We start from the raw sequence: 20,368 nt of genomic DNA on the forward strand, positions 1-20,368 counted from the left end.
CCCTGTATTAACACAAACATTATAAGAACAGTGGTTCCTAGAGAAACAGTAAAAAAGGGAGGGGGGAATAAATATAGGTACAGTCAGTACTATATTTTTATAACTTGTCCAGCCAGGCAGAGGTCAGATATTTAATATTTTAAATTCAAATAGGAACAATACAGACAAAACAATTTGTAAGTGGGACACATGCCTGCATCCATCAAGGGACAAACAATGAAGAACACTAAAGGAAACAAATTGCAAGAGAACACCTTTGCACATTAAGTGACAATTTAGAGCAGTGTATAAGGTGTATCAGGTGTCGACGGCGTTTCGATCTATATATACAATAAATGGATCATCATCAGGACATTTAGGATAAGCATGCCTGTGTGCAATTGCCTGTAATAAATGTTGGCAACTCCCGCATGGATAGTAACAAATATGGAGCTAAGGGCACAAATAGTGAACAACCAGATCATGAAAAATACCATCAGAGGTGTAGGAAAACCAGACCGCTTAGATCGTCAAAGGTAATGGTGCTGTATTAGTGAGAACCATCCAGTGATGGGAAGGGGAAGGTGCGACGGCTTGAATATCCCAATGGGGGAGGGAGACTCAGCCGTGTGCTCCTAATTCCAGATATAGGGTTGTGCTAGGTTTAACTTGATTGGTTGATTTTGAGATACATAGTGTTTGTGCAATACGAATGATATGTTTGCATTTTCAAACAGTAATGGGGTGCATCCTCTCTTAAGAAACCTTCACTTATTTCATTCTCTTGTTTCTGAAATGGTAATTATCTAACTTGGTCAGTAAAACTCACCAAATGGAAGTCTTTCACACTGGTCGTTAGTATCTAAGAAGACGTTATGGCAACAAAATTGCCAGTGGTTACATTAGATTTTAATGTTATATTATTGTTTTCAGAGAAATGTTAATGTAAACAATCCATTCAATGTCTATTGGTTTCTTGTCTTGCATGTTAAGCTACATAATGTTCACCCTTTTTTGTGTTTCCTTTAATGAAATCTTGATTGTTAGTGTCTCTCGAGTACCAAAGTAGTAACCCGAAATGCACAAACTTTTTTGACACAAGTCTAACTTAGTATTTGTTTCAGGGTTGAGAAGAAAGAACGGGCCCGGTTAAAGACTGTGAAATTCAATTCAAAGGCACGGGGAGACAAAGGGGTAAGTGTAAAGTTGGTTGTAGTAAAATGCACACAGTCCTTTATGTGGCTAAAAATAAAAAAGAGTTACTTTAATGTTTTTTCTCAGCTTACGCTTCTCCTAATATTGCATGTTTGAGTGTAGCTAACCGGTGTTGGGCAGAACATAAGCCGTCCACATGGCAACCAGATAAAACCCTATAGGCTCTCTAGCTATTATATTTGTGGAGTGAGTTAGAATCTAATTGACAAAAGCATGAAGACCGTTAAATTGTGTTTGAGGTAGCCAATAATTATGATACTAGGGGTATTTGTGGACACAGGAGTAGCATCAATTTATGTAATAATAATGCACATTACATTTTATAGTTTTATAATGACAGACTATTGTATTAATCCTTTAACATTGCAGTTTGTCACTACTTGTTCTGTTAGGCCACACGGTAACATTGCAGACTCCACAGTCGACCATACATGTATGTCTCCCCATCACATGTTCACACAATGTTTGTCTTTTATCTGCCTGACATTAAACACAAATTAGATAGATTTTAAAGAGAACCTTGATAACTGTTAAACCTCAGTTAAGGCAACTAAGCCCCAGGGGTCTGGCAAAGAAGGTTTGAGGCACAGGCAAGATGCCTTGAATTTGGACTTAATTTGACATCTGATTATGTGCTAGAGATTGGCTGCTTGCTTGCTCCAAGTACGTTTTCAGCGCACATAGTACATTTTTTTATAGAAGATTTGCTGTGAAGCAGAGGTAACAACTGCCTCAAAAAGTTAATTGGACCCTTTTTAATAAAGTGTCCTAGTTTTATTAATCCATGCCTGAAACACAGTTTTGTGCAGGTGAGTTCCCTCTATTTTGAAAGGTAGCTGCTCTTTTAAAACTGCGAATTATTTTGAGACAACCATATTGAAAAATGGAAGACCACTTGTAACATAACAGTCATTGGTGGTTGTTTGACACAGTTTTACTACCTTAGGACTGTCCGGGGTGTCCAGCGCGTCATGGATTTAGTTCTTTTAGACCTGCTTTCATCATTCAGATCTTAGATAAATCATAGAGTTAAGAATACAGTTCAGGGGCTACTGTATAGTAGCAGGAATGGCATCCTCTTCTAGCAGGTAGTGCAAACACATGATCTTGAGCCCGATTTGAGACTTTTATATTTTCATTTTCTTTCTCTGCTTTACACATTTTGCCTCCTGAGCGCTGTACCTCTAAAATTCTGCATACACAAATCTTGTATAGTAATTATTACCTGTTTAAGTTGGCTAAAAAGTAAACGTTAAAAAAAAGATTGCTTTCCTTCACATTTGTTTGCTTGTGACATCAGTTGTTCCATCAACCCATAATTCCCCACAAGTAAGATTTAACTTGATTGGTTGATTTTGAGATACATAGTGTTTGTGCAATACGAATGATATGTTTGCATTTTCAAACAGTAATGGGGTGCATCCTCTCTTAAGAAACCTTCACTTATTTCATTCTCTCATATGCTTTGAGAAATTCTTCACTTATGAAATCAAGTCGATATTTTTAAATATTGTTTGTTCTGTTTGTGAGAATACATGCAGGCACGCTTGTGGGTACTTAATGGTATGAATCTGTAGGGTCTACCACGTAATATTGAGTCAAACCCAATAGCAGAAGAGAGCCAAAACCCTGCAGGTGGCTATTTAGAATAAGCTCTGTTAAAGCAATCTGGGAAATTCTATAAGGGTACATCCAGGAGTGACGGAAGCCCAAACGCTGGGAGTACGCTTAAGCAACCTCAATCAAGGAGATGTCCAACTCTGGAGTTGCAGCTGACATGCCATGTTTACAGTATTCAATCAGGGAGCTTCACCCACTAGTGTAGGATGTGGAAGAGTAGAGTTACTCCGTTATGGAGGTTAGGGCTTCTCTCAGCAAAACAGGTAATCAAACCAATTGTGGCGATGTGTTTGACGTCTACCCGAAGGTAAATTATGCACAGGGTAGGTGACTGTATTTTGCTTGGGACCAGTAGGGTGTGCCCTAACCTGAGGTGGATTAAGGGCTGTGAAAGAGTGTTAGTTAGCAAATTTGATGTTATCAAATTCTATCACTTATCTACTTATTTACATGGAATGTGTGAGTTCTTATATGGGGTGTATGAACTGAGATTGAGGTGATCTGATGTGCCTAAGAATGTGATATTTAAAGGTTTTTTTCTGTGGTGCTGTGAGTGTTTTTTACAGCGGTGCCAGAGTATGAGTGGTGATAGTTGGTTTCATGGATTGTGCGGTTAATGTTTTTCTTTGATTTTGATATATGGTGGGGTTTCATTTATGTATTCATTTTGGCCCCATTACTCCTCCAGGGCTTAATATGACCGTCTACCTTGCGGGCCCTAAACCATACGGATGAGCTGGTTGTGGGGTGCCCTAACTCAATTTATTATGTAGATCTGTGTTTCATCTTAAACAAATCATCATTATGATTTTTCCAGATGTTTGTACAAGGACACAAGAATTCAGAATATTTACTTTGTTAGGGTAGGTTGGAGGTAGTAAGGGGCAGATGTCAGCTAAACAGTTTTGCTGCAGAGAGTTGGTGGGGGTTTGACTGTGCTTCTGACTGCACTAATGTCAGCAGATGTAAATGGAGTTACGGAGTCCGGACGCACCACGCAACCTGTAATGGGAGGTAACACTCTAGGTTAGATCTCACAACTAGCAATGAGAGCCATAAGAATCATGTGACTGTGGCTCATCCAGTAAGTTACTTTAAACAGTAAGGTTAAGGCGATATACTGTCAAGGCCAGCTTCTCATAAATTTTACGAGGAGAGGGTGGACTAGTGGATAGACTGCTTTCAAAAAGGGTTTATGTGATTGCTGATGGTGATTTATTGGTGAATGGGAAGGTAGTAGTAGTTCCTAGAGGTAGGTTTTGTAAGATGTGTAATGCTAATATGTTGAACAGGGATCATTGAGATGTCCGGCCTGGGTTCTGCCTCACTTGAACCTGACACTCCAGCCCCAAAAGGCCCAGGGAATCTTAAGTGGCTGGTTTGGAGGAAGATGCTGACTAAAAGGCTAACTTAAGTCACATTGGGTCAGAAGTAACTGGTAGGGATAGTGGTGAAACAAGGCACAGGTAATCTTTGAAGGAGCATTGACTGGGATGGGTGAGGAGGGAAAGACCATAAAAGAAAATAATGGCAGACAGGTAGAGCCACACGGCAGAAAGGACCAGGTGGGGACAAGTAGGGCAAAGTAGGCCAAGGGGAGCTGTGATGGAGCATGATCCAGGGTAAGTGTGAAAGGAGAGACTAAAATGGGAAATTTCACTAGTGTGGCAGAAACGCTGGGCAGAGACCGGGGAAATGGAGGCACAGGGGAGTTCTAGTAGTGTGTTTAGAGGGAAGGATCAGTAGAATAAAATATTGTACAGTGCAGCAGACAGATGTGATATTAGCAAATGTATCCACTTCTGTAATTTGCTGATTCCTATAGACTCTTTATGTTGTAGCCATATGATCATGTGCTTAATTGATTAAGATGTAATGGTGGCTACCACTTTTCAGTGGCCACTGAAAAAGTACCACCATAAAAGTAGAGCCAACAACAAATAGTGCCTCTGTTTTAGGACCATTCAGAGAAAACATACTTTGCTGCATCCTCACCTAAATGTTGAGCAGACAGTTGTGTTTTGATCCTGTGTCCTGTTGTACCACTATTTCAGTATAATTGGCTTACATTTGGAAATCTAATTCGTACCTCTGAGGTTACTCAGCCAGAGGCAGTATATAGATATTTAATAAGAGTAGAAAAAATCATATCCTTGCATTTAACTGCTGTCAATATACATTGAGGAAATTGGTGACTTCTAGGTCACGTTCTTATTGGAGGTTTCTCTGGAAATAGAGATGCTTTTTTGGAAGCAGATCCGAGCTGCGTGCTGTTGTTTTCTTAGGTCTGGTTTAACTCAGATAAGAGTGCCTAGCATGATAATCTTCCTTTAAAGATAGTGGTTGGACTTGGCGTAGATGGTGCACAATTGGCCCTAATAAAGTTGATTTAGACTACCAGAAAATTATAATGTTCCAGTTAAATAGAGCCACTAGAGTATTGTAGACCAGAAGCAGAACTGTAGAGCTTTTTCCACATTTAACATTCAGCCTTGTAATATGTTTGAGGTCTTTTGATTCTGGGTTCGTTCCCTTCAGTGCATAACAGAATGTTGCATGTTCTATTGATTTTCGAAGTGTACTCCATTTCTTTTAGATGGCTCTTCAATGGCTCGGAGATTGTTGTTGAAGCAATTTTTCTTTCCTTAATATGGAGTTTCCGCAGGGGTTGCCAAAGGCAGGTCTCAGGTTGCTCATATAAACAAGCCTATGTCGGTTTTCCGCTAAACACTATATGAAGAGCCAAGTAAGCGATCCGGTGTCACTGTCACGTTAGATGTCTGTCCCTAATCGGTTGGCAACGTTGAAAAGGATCTGTTTGGCTTGTATTCAAAGATCTCAAGTTTCTGGATTGTGTTAAGGAGTAGATTGGGCTACTGAATTGTGATGTAGATTGTTCACGTCTTCAGTGGTCCAGAGAGTGGAAATGTTGGCAAAATTGTCTGCTTATTTGATTAAAGAAATTATCAAATGGGAAATTCACTTCCATGGACTCCCACCGCATCTGAACATTTTCAGGACCGTGGTGGTGTCTAAAGAATTAAATGCTACAGATAGATTTAGCTACAACAGAATCACCTGATATCTCAGTAGGCAAGATGCCGCACGTCGGTATAAACACTAGTCATCAGTATCTAATGTTTGATTAGGACAAAATCCTGATGTAAACGCATTTTGGATGTTCACTTAATTAAGGTTTAATGCTGCCAGTTATATAATTTCCCAACACCGTACTACAGGAAAAGCTTAGCAGAGGATGTGACAAACTAGGCTTGTCCTACAGAGCGACAGTTTTTTCCTCAGTAAATGCTAATATTTTTAACATTTTCAGTCTTCTAAGTTAAAATTGCTTTTATGTCTGTATTTCAGACATAAATTGAAACAGAATTCAGTTTGGATAAGAATACATTTTGTAATATAAGTAGAGGTTTATGTGTCCAAGCGAAGTTTTAATCTTACTTAAGAGAGAAGGATGGCTGGCAGGTAGTTGTGTACATATAGCTATGGCATGGCAACACTATTCTTTGTTGAGAGAGAGCACTTAATGTTGACTTGCCCCAGTATTGGAACTTTCATAGATTCCCATGCTTTGTATCATTCCCCGTCGTCGGAATGGGAGCCTCGGTAGTATAAAAAACCATAGAAACAAAAGAGAAACCTAGGCCTAGGCCTCATCTCATTTTGTATTCTATCCACCTCTTTTTGTGAAAAAGAGACCAAACTTTTGCCAGGACCAATCAGAGCAGCCTCACCCTCTAGAACCTTCCTGAGAGAGCTCAGAGCCTCAGATTTTTCTACCGCACGTTGTGCTAGGGAGTCTCCACTGAGCTCTGCTCAGTTTTCACTGTTTTTCTACTTATTTCTTCAAGTTTCTGCTTCAAATCGTCATGTCTGACAAGGAGAAGAAGGCCTTATTCAGGTCCTGTGCCTCTTGTGGCAAAAAACGTCTTTTTGTGGAGGATAAGCACGATAATTGCATCTATTGCTTATATCCTGACCACAAGGCCACAGACTGCAAGATCTGCAGGACTTTCTCGAACAAGACTCTTCGGGACAGAGAAGGCCGGCTACTTACCTGGCTTCAGAAGATGAAGACACGCAAGGAGGTGCTCTCTTCGGATGAGGAGGATTCTGTGTCTGCTGCTTCCTCGCAAAGATCAAAGAAGAGGGGTAGGTCTCCCCCTGGTTCTTCGACATCTGAGCCCCCTCTTAAAGCCCCTCACAAGATCTCTGACAGGTCTGAGAGGGCTGGTCCCCTTCAATCTCCTCACGAAAGTGTAAAGGAGAGGCAGGGACAGGCTACAGCAGTGGTGCCAGCCTTAAAGGACAAAAAGGAGGTGGTGATCCTTTCTCCTCCGTCCAAAAAGATCAAGCCCAGTGATAAACACTCTACTGGCACTTCAGGATCTGGGCCGGAGAAAAAACAGCGTCCGTCGACGACGAGAACACCAGGTACGTCGACGACTGTGACTTTGGCTAAAGTTCCCGCTGTTTCTGTGGCTCCGTCGACGGGCTCGTCGACGGTAGCGGTGTCCTCGACGACGACTTCGTCGACGTTCAAGGTTCCGAGCTCGTCGAGGATGATGGCTTCCACGTCGACGACGACTAGCAGGCCGCTGTCGACGGCCGCAACGACGACGAAGACTACGTCGACGACGTCGACGACGACGGCTTCCACGTCGACGACGATGATAATGACGACGAGTTCGTCGACGAGACCGTCGACGGTGGTCCCATCGACGACGAGGATTGTGTCGACGAAGGCTGTGGTGCAGTCGACGGTTACAGTAACTGATGCTCCGACGACGACGGCGTCGTCGACGAGACCGTCGACGGTCCAAAAATTGCATTTTCCAGTTCAGAGAATGAAAATCACGCCGGAGATGACGTCTCCGCGACGAGTCTCTTCCCATCTACCGACAATGCTGTTAGATGATGAGTCTGACGAGGATGAGTTTCAGGACAATTATGGACCTGCCTATAGTCCCTCGGACTTGAACGTAAAGTTGCAGGAGACGGACACGGAGGAGTATTTCGACCAGGCAGGTGGCCAACAACTACATCCTTATGTTGTGGAAGAGCGACATCCGCCGAGTTTGGGACAAGGCATGGTAGCCATGCCCTCCTCTCTCATTTCGGATCTTCAGGACATGCTTCAGGATTATCGTAAAAGGTTTCTGTCAGACCCTTCCGGACAGACTACGTTTTTTCCACTTCCACCACAGCCGCAAGTGCAGCCGGCTACTAGTGTTCCGGTGGTACCCTCCACACCACCGCCAGTGACACCTTCGGCCCGGGTTCCCACACCAGATCCCGTACCACTGCCCGATGCCCATCAGGATACCTCTTCAGATGAGGAGGTTGTTCCAGTGGATCCCTTGATGGATCCTTTACAGGACCCTGACCCGGATCAGGGGGACAATGACCCGCAAGACCCAAATGCTGCTGGTCGTGACACTTCCGTCTCCCCTCCGGTGGATATAGGGGGTTTTCATCATCTGATGGAACGGGTTGCTAAGAGGTTTGGACTACCTATTTCAAGAGAGGAATCCGAATGTTTCCTTTATGACTTTAAGGAACAACACCAACGCTCTGTCAAATCTATTCCCATTATAGAGCATGTATGGGAGGAGGGCATGAAGATCATGCAGAGTCCTGCCACGGTGATTCCAGTCCTCCCCAGGCTGGAGAAGAAATATAAAGCTCCTGAAGGCAGTCCAGCTTGCCTTATTGGTCAGCCAAAGCCTGACTCGGTGATTTCTCAGGCGGCACAAAGCAAGTCAAAGAATCCGTCCACACCGTTGACCACTCCTCCGGACAAAGACGGCAGACGTCTGGATAATGTTGGAAAACGATTTTCCTCTATGGCCAGCTTACTGGTTAGAGCGGCGAATGCCCTTGCCATCTTAGGCCGTTACGACCGCCAGATGTGGTGCGACATGGAACCCTTCGTGGACCTATTACCTGAGCCCACTAAGGAGGACGCCAAGAAGGTGCTGGCGGAAGGAGAGAAATCGTCTGCAGAAGTGATTGACTGCGCAATGGACATTGCTTCCACGGCCTTCCGGGCCTTGGCCGGCTCCGCCGTCTTACGGCGTCAGGGTTGGCTGAAGGCCACCTGGTTTCGTCAGGAGGTCCAGAACAGAGTCCTAGACCTCCCTTATGATGGGGAGATGCTGTTCGGGAAGCATGTGGATGATACCCTACAGAATATCAAGAAGGACACAGACACAGCAAAGTCCTTGGGCTCTCTCACCTATCGCAAGGTCCCCTTTAGGGGCGCACGAGGGAGAGGATTTACATCTTACAGAGGAAACCAACAACGTTTTTCCTCGCAGTCTTCCCAGTCATATAAACCCAATTACTCGAATCAGCGACAAGGGCAATCAGCATCTTTCTCTCGCAACCCTCCGCGAGGCCGTCAACAGGGACAAGGCCGTGACAACACCAAACGACAATAGCGGCCTCCCGGCTCTACCTGCTGTTCCTCCCCTCCCGATCACATCAGTGGGGGGCAGGATATCCCTTTGTCTGGACAGTTGGATGTCAATAACATCGGACCAATGGGTCCTCAACATCGTGAAGAGTGGCCATACGTTGGAGTTTCACGACTTTCCTCCAACACGAGCTCCGGGCGCCATCCGCTCAGGACATCTAGGATTACTACATCTAGAAGCCCACCAGCTGTTCCTCAAAGGAGCAATAGAACCGGTCCCGCTCTCTCAGAGGGGCCGGGGGTTCTATTCAAGATTCTTCCTAGTGCGGAAGACGAAAGACACTTGGCGTCCCATCCTCGATCTTCGGGAGCTCAACACCTATCTCGTAAAGCTCTCCTTCAGGATGGTCACTCTCCAGGAAATTCTTCCTCTCTTAAATCCAGGCGACTACTTGGCGTCGCTGGATTTAGAAGACGCATATTTCCATATTCCAATACACCCAGCTCACAGACAATACCTTCGCTTTACAGTGGGAAAGAGCCATTTCCAGTTCAAAGTGCTTCCGTTCGGCCTTCGATCGGCACCGAGAGTGTTCACCAAAGTATTGGCACCGGTGGCAGCTTTCCTTCGACGACAATCTCTCGAAGTTTTCCCTTACTTGGACGACTGGCTCGTCAAGGCACCATCTTTCCAGGACGCTTCGCAAGCCGTGTCTACTTGCCTCCATTTGTTCCGCTGCCTGGGCCTTCAGTTGAACGAACACAAGTCAGTCCTCCTGCCTTCCAAATCTGCAAGATTCCTGGGGTCCGTGCTGGACACCACGCATTGTACGGCTCGTCCCTCAGAAGAGCAACAACAAAAATTGATGGTTTCGGCTCAACTACTCTGCCGCAGCAAGGTCCTATCGGTCCGCCAATACAAATCCCTTCTCGGATCGATGTCCTCCTGCATACCATTAGTACCGCATTGCAGGCTAAGGATGCGTCCTCTACAGGAGGAGCTGGACAAGCAATGGCGCCAAGCAGAGGGGTCGTTCGACGACAGGGTTGTCGTAACATCAACAATGAGAACAGCGAGCGAATGGTGGCTTCAGAAAAGCAATCTCGCCCAAGGCCTAACGTTCAGGATTTCTCCTTCACCCATGGTGATGACCACGGACGCCTCGTTGGAAGGCTGGGGTGCAGTGCTCCGAGAGCTTCAAGTCAGTGGCCATTGGAGTCCAGGACAGCGGCAGTGCCATATCAATTTCCTGGAGCTGACAACCCTTCGGTTGGCCTTGCAAGCTTTTCTACCCAGAGTGGGCAATCGCTCAGTGCTGGTCCGGACGGACAATACGACGGCCATGCACTATGTAAACAAACAAGGAGGCACCAAATCGCAGACTCTGTCCGCAGAAGCTCAACGGATTTGGGATTTCGCAATTCACAACAACATCACTCTGAGAGCCGAGCACTTGGCGGGAACTCTCAATGTCAAGGCGGACGCCTTGAGTCGCCAGACGGAAGTGACTCACGAGTGGGAGTTGAATCAATCCATTCTCGACGGAGTGTTCTCGGTTTGGGGGATGCCGACCATCGACCTCTTTGCTTCGCCGGAGAACGCCAAATGCCGGTTCTACGCAAGCAAGGTTCACCATCGGGGGTCCCTAGGGAACGCTCTTTCGATGGCCTGGTACAGCGCGTTCTTTTACGCTTTTCCTCCCATTCCCCTCATTCCTCGAGTTCTCAAGAAAATGAAGGCGGAACCCTGCAGGATGATTCTAATTGCTCCAGCGTGGCCCAGACAATTCTGGTACACAGAACTGCTGCGACTCTCCCAAGCTCCTCCAATTCACTTGAGGCCCATTCCGTCCCTCTTGTCCAGGAGTCAGGGACAGGTTTTCCACCCGGATCCGAGATCCCTCCACTTGACGGCGTGGCTCCTGAACACAGAGAATTCAGTCATCTAGCTTTGTCTCAAGAATGCAGAGAGGTCTTGGCTCATGCCAGAGCACCAAGTACCAACAAGACGTACACGGCAAAATGGAAGAGATTCTGCTTGTGGTGTCAACGGGAAGGTCTCCATCCTTACACTTCCCAACCTCATCAGTTGCTGCCGTATTTGCTATCTCTGGCTAAGTCTGGTTTGGCACATTCATCAGTAAAGGTGCATCTAGCGGCCATATCAAGGTTTCGACGCAGTTCGGCAGGTCCTTCCTTATGGTCCTCTAGGGTGGTTGGGCCTATTCCGGATGTATCCGCCAGTTCGTCCTCCTCCACCAGTGTGGCAGCTCAACCTTGTCTTGGCTCAACTCATGAAAGCTCCGTTCGAGCCGGTTCACAAGGCAGACTTAAAGTTCCTCTCCTGGAAACTAGCACTCCTCTTAGCTCTAACATCGGCTAGACGAGTGAGTGAGCTTCAGGCACTCTCCATAGTGCATCCATTCCTGCAATTTACTAAACAAGGTCTGGTTCTTCGGACTAATCCCAAATTCATCCCGAAAGTGCCATCTGAGTTCCACTTGAATGAACCGGTGATTCTGAAAACCTTCTTTCCACATCCTTCTACACCTGCGGAGCGTACGCTCCATTCTTTGGACATTCAACGGTGCTTAAAGTTTTACTTGGAGCGCACACGTCCCTTTCGGAAGTCTACTCAGTTGTTTGTGTCCTACAGTGCACCTCGTAAGGGGTTGCCTTTGGCAAAGACTGGCATTTCCCGCTGGATCTCCAGTGCGATTCAATTCTGTCATCAGGAAGCGGGCAAGCCGCTGGACGGCAGAGTCCGTGCACATTCCACGAGGTCGGTGGCTTCATCTGTGGCTCTCTTTTCGGGAGTTGCCATTAAGGACATCTGCAGGGCAGCAACGTGGAGCAGTACTCATACCTTCACGAAACACTACTGCCTGGATTCTGCAGGACGAGATGATGCGGCTGTTGGCCAGGCAGTCCTGCGTAATCTGTTTCATTGAGAGGTGAGCTTTCCCTACGATCCCTCCATCCTGGTGAGCACATTTTGTTTGTTTTTACTGTACTTTATGTATTTTTCTATGGTTATGTGATGCCATGTATTTACAAAATGTGTTCATGGTGCTGTACTGCTAGCTATTCTGATACAAAGCATGGGAATCTATGAAAGTTCCAATACTGGGGCAAGAAAACAAGTTACTTACCTGTAACTTTGGTTCCCCAGTATTGGTAACTTTCATAGATTCCCATGCGCCCGCCCACCTCCCCTGGGAAAGCTCATCCTTTTACAGAGTTAGTGGCTGTTTGCACAACGGCTACGAAAATCTGAGGCTCTGAGCTCTCTCAGGAAGGTTCTAGAGGGTGAGGCTGCTCTGATTGGTCCTGGCAAAAGTTTGGTCTCTTTTTCACAAAAAGAGGTGGATAGAATACAAAATGAGATTAGGCCTAGGTTTCTCTTTTGTTTCTATGGTTTTTTATACTACCGAGGCTCCCATTCCGACGACGGGGAATGATACAAAGCATGGGAATCTATGAAAGTTACCAATACTGGGGAACCAAAGTTACAGGTAAGTAACTTGTTTTCTTATTTATTACCAGCGTCACCTTACTACTAAATCTTTAGAAGCAGGTTAGGTAATATAGTGGTGTGGGTCATATTTGCATAGGTAATTGGATACTGCTCTTCTGTCTAACACATTTCCCACACATTATTCTATAAATAGATTCCTCTATATTTTTCCTGAGAAGAATGAGCGGCTGAGCAAGCCAACAGTGATTTCAATTTTGTGAAGGTTTCTCGATCACTGAAGTAGCTTACTGTGTGGGTTCTCCTGGCTCTGGAAAGTGTTTTTTACGTTTCTACAAGCACACACACCTGGCACACTTCACTCAAATGAAGCTTTTCATCAAGGGGCCAGAGGCTGTCTATTCTGTTTGAAAATGCAAAGATGCAGTTCTGCTGGATTTCGTTGAAGCACAGAAGTAGCATTAAGTATACTAAAAATCTTCAAACGTGATACATAATTCAGTGAACAGTAGTGAGCCTCTATCCTGTGTATTGAAACTGTGAGCTTTGATGTCACAAGCAGAAAAATAATCCAATGAGATGGATACTTTCCAGAACTAACACGTTTTCTCAGGCAACATCGGTGGATCAAAGTATTATCACAGTACACTTACCTATGTGTTAATTAGTGCCGCCATCTGGTGCTGACAAATTAATTTGTCAATGTATTTAAATGACAAACATTTCATAGTAATTTACAAGAGACATGTTGTGTTAACTACTTGTATGTAATAGTTCGGGCACATTGCAATTCTGGTATGATGGTATTTTCCTGCGATGATTCACATGAGTTTATGAATGGAGCTGCTTCAGATATCCTCCAGTACCAGATCTCTAAAGCTTTAAGTATGTTCTTCAAATGCCACAAGCTCTTAAGTGTACCATGACTCACATGACCTGTCTTCTGTTTATGCCTTAGTGCAGGCCCACTCTGTTATGCTTTTCCCTGTGCAAGTGATGCAGAGATGTGGAAATTAAGTAAATTTTGCTTTTATGATTGCTAAAACTGGCTGTAATCCAATTTGTCTGTTGCTGAAATTCACAACAATCCTTACTTTTTAAAAGCTTTCTATTGTCTTGAGAACTAGTGCCTTGATGCGGTAGCTACTCTTTTTGATATGCCTCAGACACGAGGTGAAGAAATTCCAGAAATCTTAGCCACATAACAAAGTATATACTTAGTTACTTGCAACTCCAAGTTTTTGTGGTCACAAACAGACATTGATTCACTGTGCCTTGATTTTAGCAGTATTTTTCCAAAGTCTACATACTGTGTCCACTAATACCACATCCTTTATTTCTCCAAAAGCCGTATTTCAAGTGCCTTCATCAACATGGCGATGAGAAACCCAATGCATAACTGCTTCCATGCTATTTTCTCAGATTTACAATAGACCTCAGGAAGACTTAATGTCAAGTAACCCTCTCTGGCCAGAAGCTCATTGGATTAAGTAGTGTTCTAGGTACTAGACCATCTAGCTTCAGGATTTGAGAACTGCTGTTCTGGTGGTCACTGGTGAAAGCTGCTTTCGATCAGGCACTTCATTTTAACTAAAAACAATTGACTGGTTCGTAAGCTTACAATCATACCATTGTGTAATACACTTATAGAATTATAAGCTTCCCACTTATCTGAATAAGTCCCTCAACTTAAAATGAGCAGTGTATTTTGTTTTGTTCTTTTCTCCATAATAAACAACCCTTGAGCGTTAAAACATATTCCCATCACGTAATGCATATTTATACATAGAGTAGGGTTGAAGAGTTGTGGTGTAGTTCCTATTATCCCAATAGGCTCTGCGCATTGGAATAATATCTTCAATAGTATAGACCTAGGGCAGAGGTTAACTAGGTCTTCTACCGACGATATTAGACTTAAAGTTTTGTGTTTGCCAGCTAGCTCAGAGTTCACTAGAAACTTTCTCGAATAGGCAAGGAGGATTTTAACCTCCCTGGATAGACAAGAAGGGATTTAGTTTCTGACAACCATAGAACATGACAACTTTGCTCTCCCCTAATCAAGAGTGTATCTCTAGAGTCGTGTGAAAACAATAGACAACTTATTTTACTCCGTCAGTACGTGCATTCTTAGTTTCACCAGTTTGTAGGGAAATAAGAGATGGGCGTGGTTCAATAAAAGATGTTATTTATTGATCAGTCTCTTTTCTCATACAAGAGAAATGAATCGCTATTATTGCAATACTTGTAGTTAAGTAAAGTGCATACAGTAGAGACAGAATTATAAAATACTGTAAAAGCATTGATATGGTTTCTGAGCCATATGATACTTTAAAATGGATAAAATAGATACATACATATATACATTTGACTAATCATACTCAACTGGTGCTTCTAACCACGCCTACCCCAGTGTACCTGACCTAAGCCTAATACGTGGGCGGGAGTAGATAAATAGCAGTTTAAGTTAAGTTTATTTTGCCAAGGGACTGATTCGAGAATTCTCTGCAAGGGGTTATTCAGTTCTGTACCTGAGATCTAGAATGATGGAGGGCTGGTATCTCTTATCCCAGGTCTTGATATTCCAGCTGCCTGCGAGGGCTGCTTGGAAGCGCCGGAGCTGGATTTCTCGGCAGGAGAAAGGCAGCGGCTCGTTCTCAGCGCGTCAGGAAGGCGGGGCAGCATCTGTGGGCTTCGCTCTCTGCTGGGCTCCTCAGCACGTCTCGCTGCTCCGATCTCGTCACCACCGCATGTGTTTGCTTAAGGCAATGTCTGTAATATTTATACCTGAAAGGTGCCGAGATTGACGTAAGGATGGACATATATACGTCAATAAGGATGTCATATGAACGGGCTCGTTCGCACATTATTTGCTGAAGTTCTCGGTGAAATCAAAACAATGGCTATGGGAATTTCCCAGGTCGCTGTAGGTTTGATTTGTTTTGAGAACTCCGTATGCCTTATCAGGGGCTGGAGGAATATCGCTTGTCTAATTAGATGGCATGCGTTATGACCTAATCAGATAACGCGCTTCTGTGCCGTGGTGTGGCTTAATCAGATAACGGTTTTTGCACCGTTGGATGGCTGCTAGTTAATTATTAACCAAACCAGGGTCAGGAATAGGGGAATCGATACAGTACCTATAGGAATACATCACACCCACTCCACGTAGACTATGTCCATATTTACAAATCTAGGCATAGTGAATATCAGTAGCGTTTGTGTATACCGTACCACCCCAAAATACAATCGTATGTATTCTGAAAATTGGAATTATGAAATATACGAAACACAATCACATGTACTATCACGTGTACTATATGCACAAGCAGTCTAATAATACTAAACATATAACGCATATTTTAAATTCAGCATGAATAAATGCGAAAACCACACATGAAATGGCTCTTAATACAGAAAAAAAGTGCGAGACCATTTCATCACAATCATAAAGTTTTGTATAAGAGTGCTAGAGGATAGCTAATGTCTCGTGACTACCTAAAATAGAAATTCAGTTCTCTAAGAATAATGTCTACTTTAAGCAGAAGATAAGTGTCCCAAAAAATCGTAAATATTTTGGAATTGGGGAAAAAGGTTCTTACAGTCTGAAAAAAAAAATATGAGAAAAATTTCATATCGCTTTTCTTCAAAAAGTTGAAGGCCAAATTCAGCATGTAGGGAACTCCAAGTGCTAGTTTGCTCAAAGTTATTCCTGCTGCTCTGGTGAAAACATCATATTATTTAGACTGTTGAAAAAACTGTCAACAGCTTCTTGCGTAAGTTCCACTAATTCGGAAAAGGTTGTTACCATGCATTCATGAGCCTGAGCATGTTTGCCTCCATTGATGTTTGGATCAGCATAGCTGACTGAAGGTCGTACCTGATCAATGCTGCTTTCATCTTGTACTTCACTACCCCTCAATCGTAGTGGTGAAGACTCCACGAATGCCGTCATCAGGATTGGTAGCCGCTGGGGACAGCACAATGCATGAGCCGTTACCGGACCCAACAAGGTATCTGCGTCCATTGGCACATCCGATTGTAGTGCCAGACAGGTGTCCAATACGCATTCTTCGCCGCATAGCAAGCACCTTAATACAGGCATAACACAACTTTGCCACATTGGTCTAAATGAAAGAAACCAAGTCATGTTCAGGTCTCTGAGCCGGGATAGTCCAAGGATTTTAGTTACCCGGTCCCGGTAGCCAATGGCTAGGATCATTTCTTCCCTTGTCGCAGGTATTTTGTCTGTGACATGGTTTGCCATAGCGAAATAACAGGATCAAAAATAGAATACCCGCTACTAGTCCCAAAAGGAGTGGAAGTCCGCCAAAAAAGGAATGGACAAAGTCTGGAAAAATACCCAGGATGGCTTTGAATGGAGTTAAAGCACCCGAAAACACTGCTTTAAATACACTGGAGATACTGGAGTTCTGGACTTTTTGGTTCCGTCCAGAGGTGTCAGGGACAACACCCGAAGACCCCGGAGTTCAACCTGTCTCGGTGCACAAACAAACAGAAACACGGGCTTCTCGATGGTGGCGTCAAAGACCAAAGGTTTATTACTGCAGGGACACAGAAGTCACAGAAACTGCACACGGGCAGTGTCTAGGAGCCTGTTCAATTTGTACAAAGAGGGTTGTTCCTTATATACCAAATATTCTGCTCGGGGCAAATTCTTTACATGTTACCACAGTTCTAAACATTCGTGTCTTAAACAATAAATATTTGGCGTTTGCACAGGAATCGTCAACAGTATCTGATGTCAAAACATTACGAATGAGGGGTTCCCACTAGTCCATCATAATCCCATGTCAATTCTTCATTCAAGACCCGGACCGCCTCATCGTAAATTTCGTTACCTCCCCCTAATAAAGGCCCAGAAGGAAAGGAGCAGAGCCAGGTGTGGAAGATAGAAAGACAGGATAAGAGATGTTTGTGGGTCGTAAATGGGCACGGTTACCAGCTTCGGCCGCCTAATCATGATCAGGCCAACGAACACAAGAACCAGTATAGCAGGACTGGCCTCAGGCTGGGGAGGCAGTTCTTGCCGAGTCATGCTGCTACAGCGTTGCTGGCCTAAGGTGCACGTGTCACTCGCAAGGTGAATCGCCGGCTAAAGCCTACGTGTCCTTAAATGAAAAAGAGGTCATTGCGTGTCCATTGACTATGTGAGGGCAAGGAATACAAAATGTCTGCCGTAATCTAAGATGGATGCCATGGGTAGAACAGAAATGTGTTTGTAACTGGAGTGCTCTTGCTCGTAGCATAGCGAAAACATCAGGATATACTAAATGGATCATTTGCGGTTCACTGATACCGAAATTATGTATTTACGACAATGTTTACAAACACGAGTAAAATCGTCACGGAACCTCAATACCAGTGGTATCAGAAATATTTAAGATTTCGTTCAGTATTTCTGCGAAATGTATGGGGGAATTAGTTGATAATAATGAATGAATCTCTTCTGTTGTCCTTGCAACTTGGAGATCATACGTTTCTTTTGATGACGTGAGCCTTGTCGGCGTCTGTAGGAGCACAGTCTTCATTCTGCTTAAAGTATCTATTCGAATAGAAGCAATTTTCAAATCGGGCCATAACCTTGCCTCCCTGTCTGCAGGCTCGCTGGGGAACAATACATGTTCACAGCACATGACCTTCCTAGTCACAGTTATGAGATAAGGTTTTCCGGGCAGCAAACTACAACATCTGCGATCTACTATTAGAATGTAACTCCCGTTCCAGAGTCTCCTAAAGAATGGTTCTATTCGTGTTGCAGGTGTGCCTAGCTGGTAACATGAAAGGTTATTTGAAGTCCCTTCACAGGCTCCGTGCAAACTAATACCCTGACACAGAAGTGTACCGCTCAGTGATCTTGCACAATTATCGCCACTGAGAAACACTTTCTGGCCTTTATTGCTGACACATTCGTGTGTATAGGGCAAGTTCCATATTGACTTAATGTATCCTTTACCCAACCTTTCATACTGGCCTGCCTGTATATATTTTTGGCAGAATTGAAACTGGAAAGTAGTTATCGGAATATTTATTATCCCATGTATTATCCATTCAATGACAGGTCGTTCTGACATTGTCAATGGTAATCTCTCAAGTTTTTCAATGCTCAGAATTGTATAGTCAGCACCCTTCTGTGCCAAACTGATTTGTTTATCAGTGAGGTTAAAGATATTAAATAATGACGTTGTGTTGATTAAACGCCAGGGCACATAGCCAGAACGCAAATTTTGTAACGTCCAGCCAAGCTGTACAATAGAACGCAATTGGGACTGACCGTGTTGTAACATCAGTAAGTCTTGCGATATTATATCGATTGCTGAAGACACAATGCTGTCCAGAGAATAGATTCTGGAGGACAGAGTCATTAACCCATTGTCCACCACAGAAAGTGATGTTTCCAAATTAATACGGTCAATTTCCCGTATTTTTTCTGCTGTCTTAATTTGAGTTACTTTCCAAACTTCGTTATAAGCTGCATATATAGAGGCCGCTATGAAACGTTTTTGACGCTGTTTGCGTGGTCCCAATATGAAATCACGCAAGTCAGCACCTTCTGTAAGTAAAGTTAGGTGTTGCTTAATTTCAGCCAGTGTGGACGTTTGTAGCCATTGAAGGCAGAGCTTGCCCACGCTGTAGGTGGTTACTATCCCTGGATGTTGTCTTTGGGAATATCTAGGGTCTGGCCTAGTCAATGTGAACCCCTGTTCTTTGTTCAGGAATCTGTCTCAGGGATGTGGAATTCCTATAGCCCGACGCCCAGGACATATTGTTTGGGGTCAAGGGCAACAAGTGTTAATGTGTATTTTGTCCTAGGGACAAGTAGGCCCAACCCCCTGCAGCACAAACCCTTTGGCTGCCAGTTTGCAGTACCACATTAAGGATCAGGGAAGGGTACTGCCTGTAGTTCAGTTAATATTTGTGGGCATGTGTTAATGCTGTTCAAACTTGTATTTATGGTTCATTAATTGAAAGCCTTTATTATTAGGGTAAGCGCTGTAAGTAAATGTACGTTCTGACTGCACTACTGACAGTGGTTCCAGTATGAAAATGTGTACACATGGTTTCAAAGTTTAGCAACATGAAGCTATGCATGATTCTCACAGAATGCTCTCTGATTAGATGCAAATATTTGCAGAAGCTTGAAAGCAAGATGAATGTTTCTTTGCTTTCAATATAAAATGCTCCTAAAAAATGAAAGTAGGGAAAAAAAACTTTCGCTAAACTATGTAAATATTACAGGTACCATTTCTTTGCAGCATCATTTAGTAAAATGTGTTGATGCATGCTAGTATTTCCCAAAAATATTCATATTGGAAAATTCGTGTAACCAGTTTCAATAAGATTATGGTAAACAAAAATAAACAAGCCTTGGCAAAGACAGTAGGTCTGACATTGGTGGTCAACTTTTTAGTTTTGGCAATGCGTGACTTGTTTTGGCATGGCTTTTGTAAAACCTTATAGATGTGAGAGCTGCCGGGCCCTCACCATTATAACAAACATTGGCAAACGCAAAAGTTTTTGGTCTCAAAAAAGCACACACTGCCACATTAGTTACTGGCACTTACCAAAACTACTTTGTGTACCAATAAGCTCCTTGTGAAAGAGCAGAGTGCTGTCACTCACAG

At 43.8% G+C, this 20,368-nt stretch overlaps 1 protein-coding gene across 14 annotated transcripts in view; it reads left to right on the forward strand.

Annotated features, from left to right (window-relative positions):
• DLG1 (discs large MAGUK scaffold protein 1) overlaps positions 1–20,368 on the forward strand; it is a 1,315,748-nt gene that overhangs the window by 1,063,887 nt on the left and 231,493 nt on the right. For all 14 annotated transcript variants that reach the window (XM_078666465.1, XM_078666467.1, XM_078666469.1 and 11 more), the window contains one exon: positions 1,104–1,173. In XM_078666465.1, coding sequence (XP_078522591.1) covers positions 1,104–1,173 — 70 coding nt within the window. The remainder of the gene's footprint in view (positions 1–1,103; positions 1,174–20,368) is intronic.

The sequence above is a fragment of the Lissotriton helveticus genome, chromosome 11 (genome assembly GCF_964261635.1).
Source record: "Lissotriton helveticus chromosome 11, aLisHel1.1, whole genome shotgun sequence".
Taxonomy (NCBI): domain Eukaryota; kingdom Metazoa; phylum Chordata; class Amphibia; order Caudata; family Salamandridae; genus Lissotriton; species Lissotriton helveticus.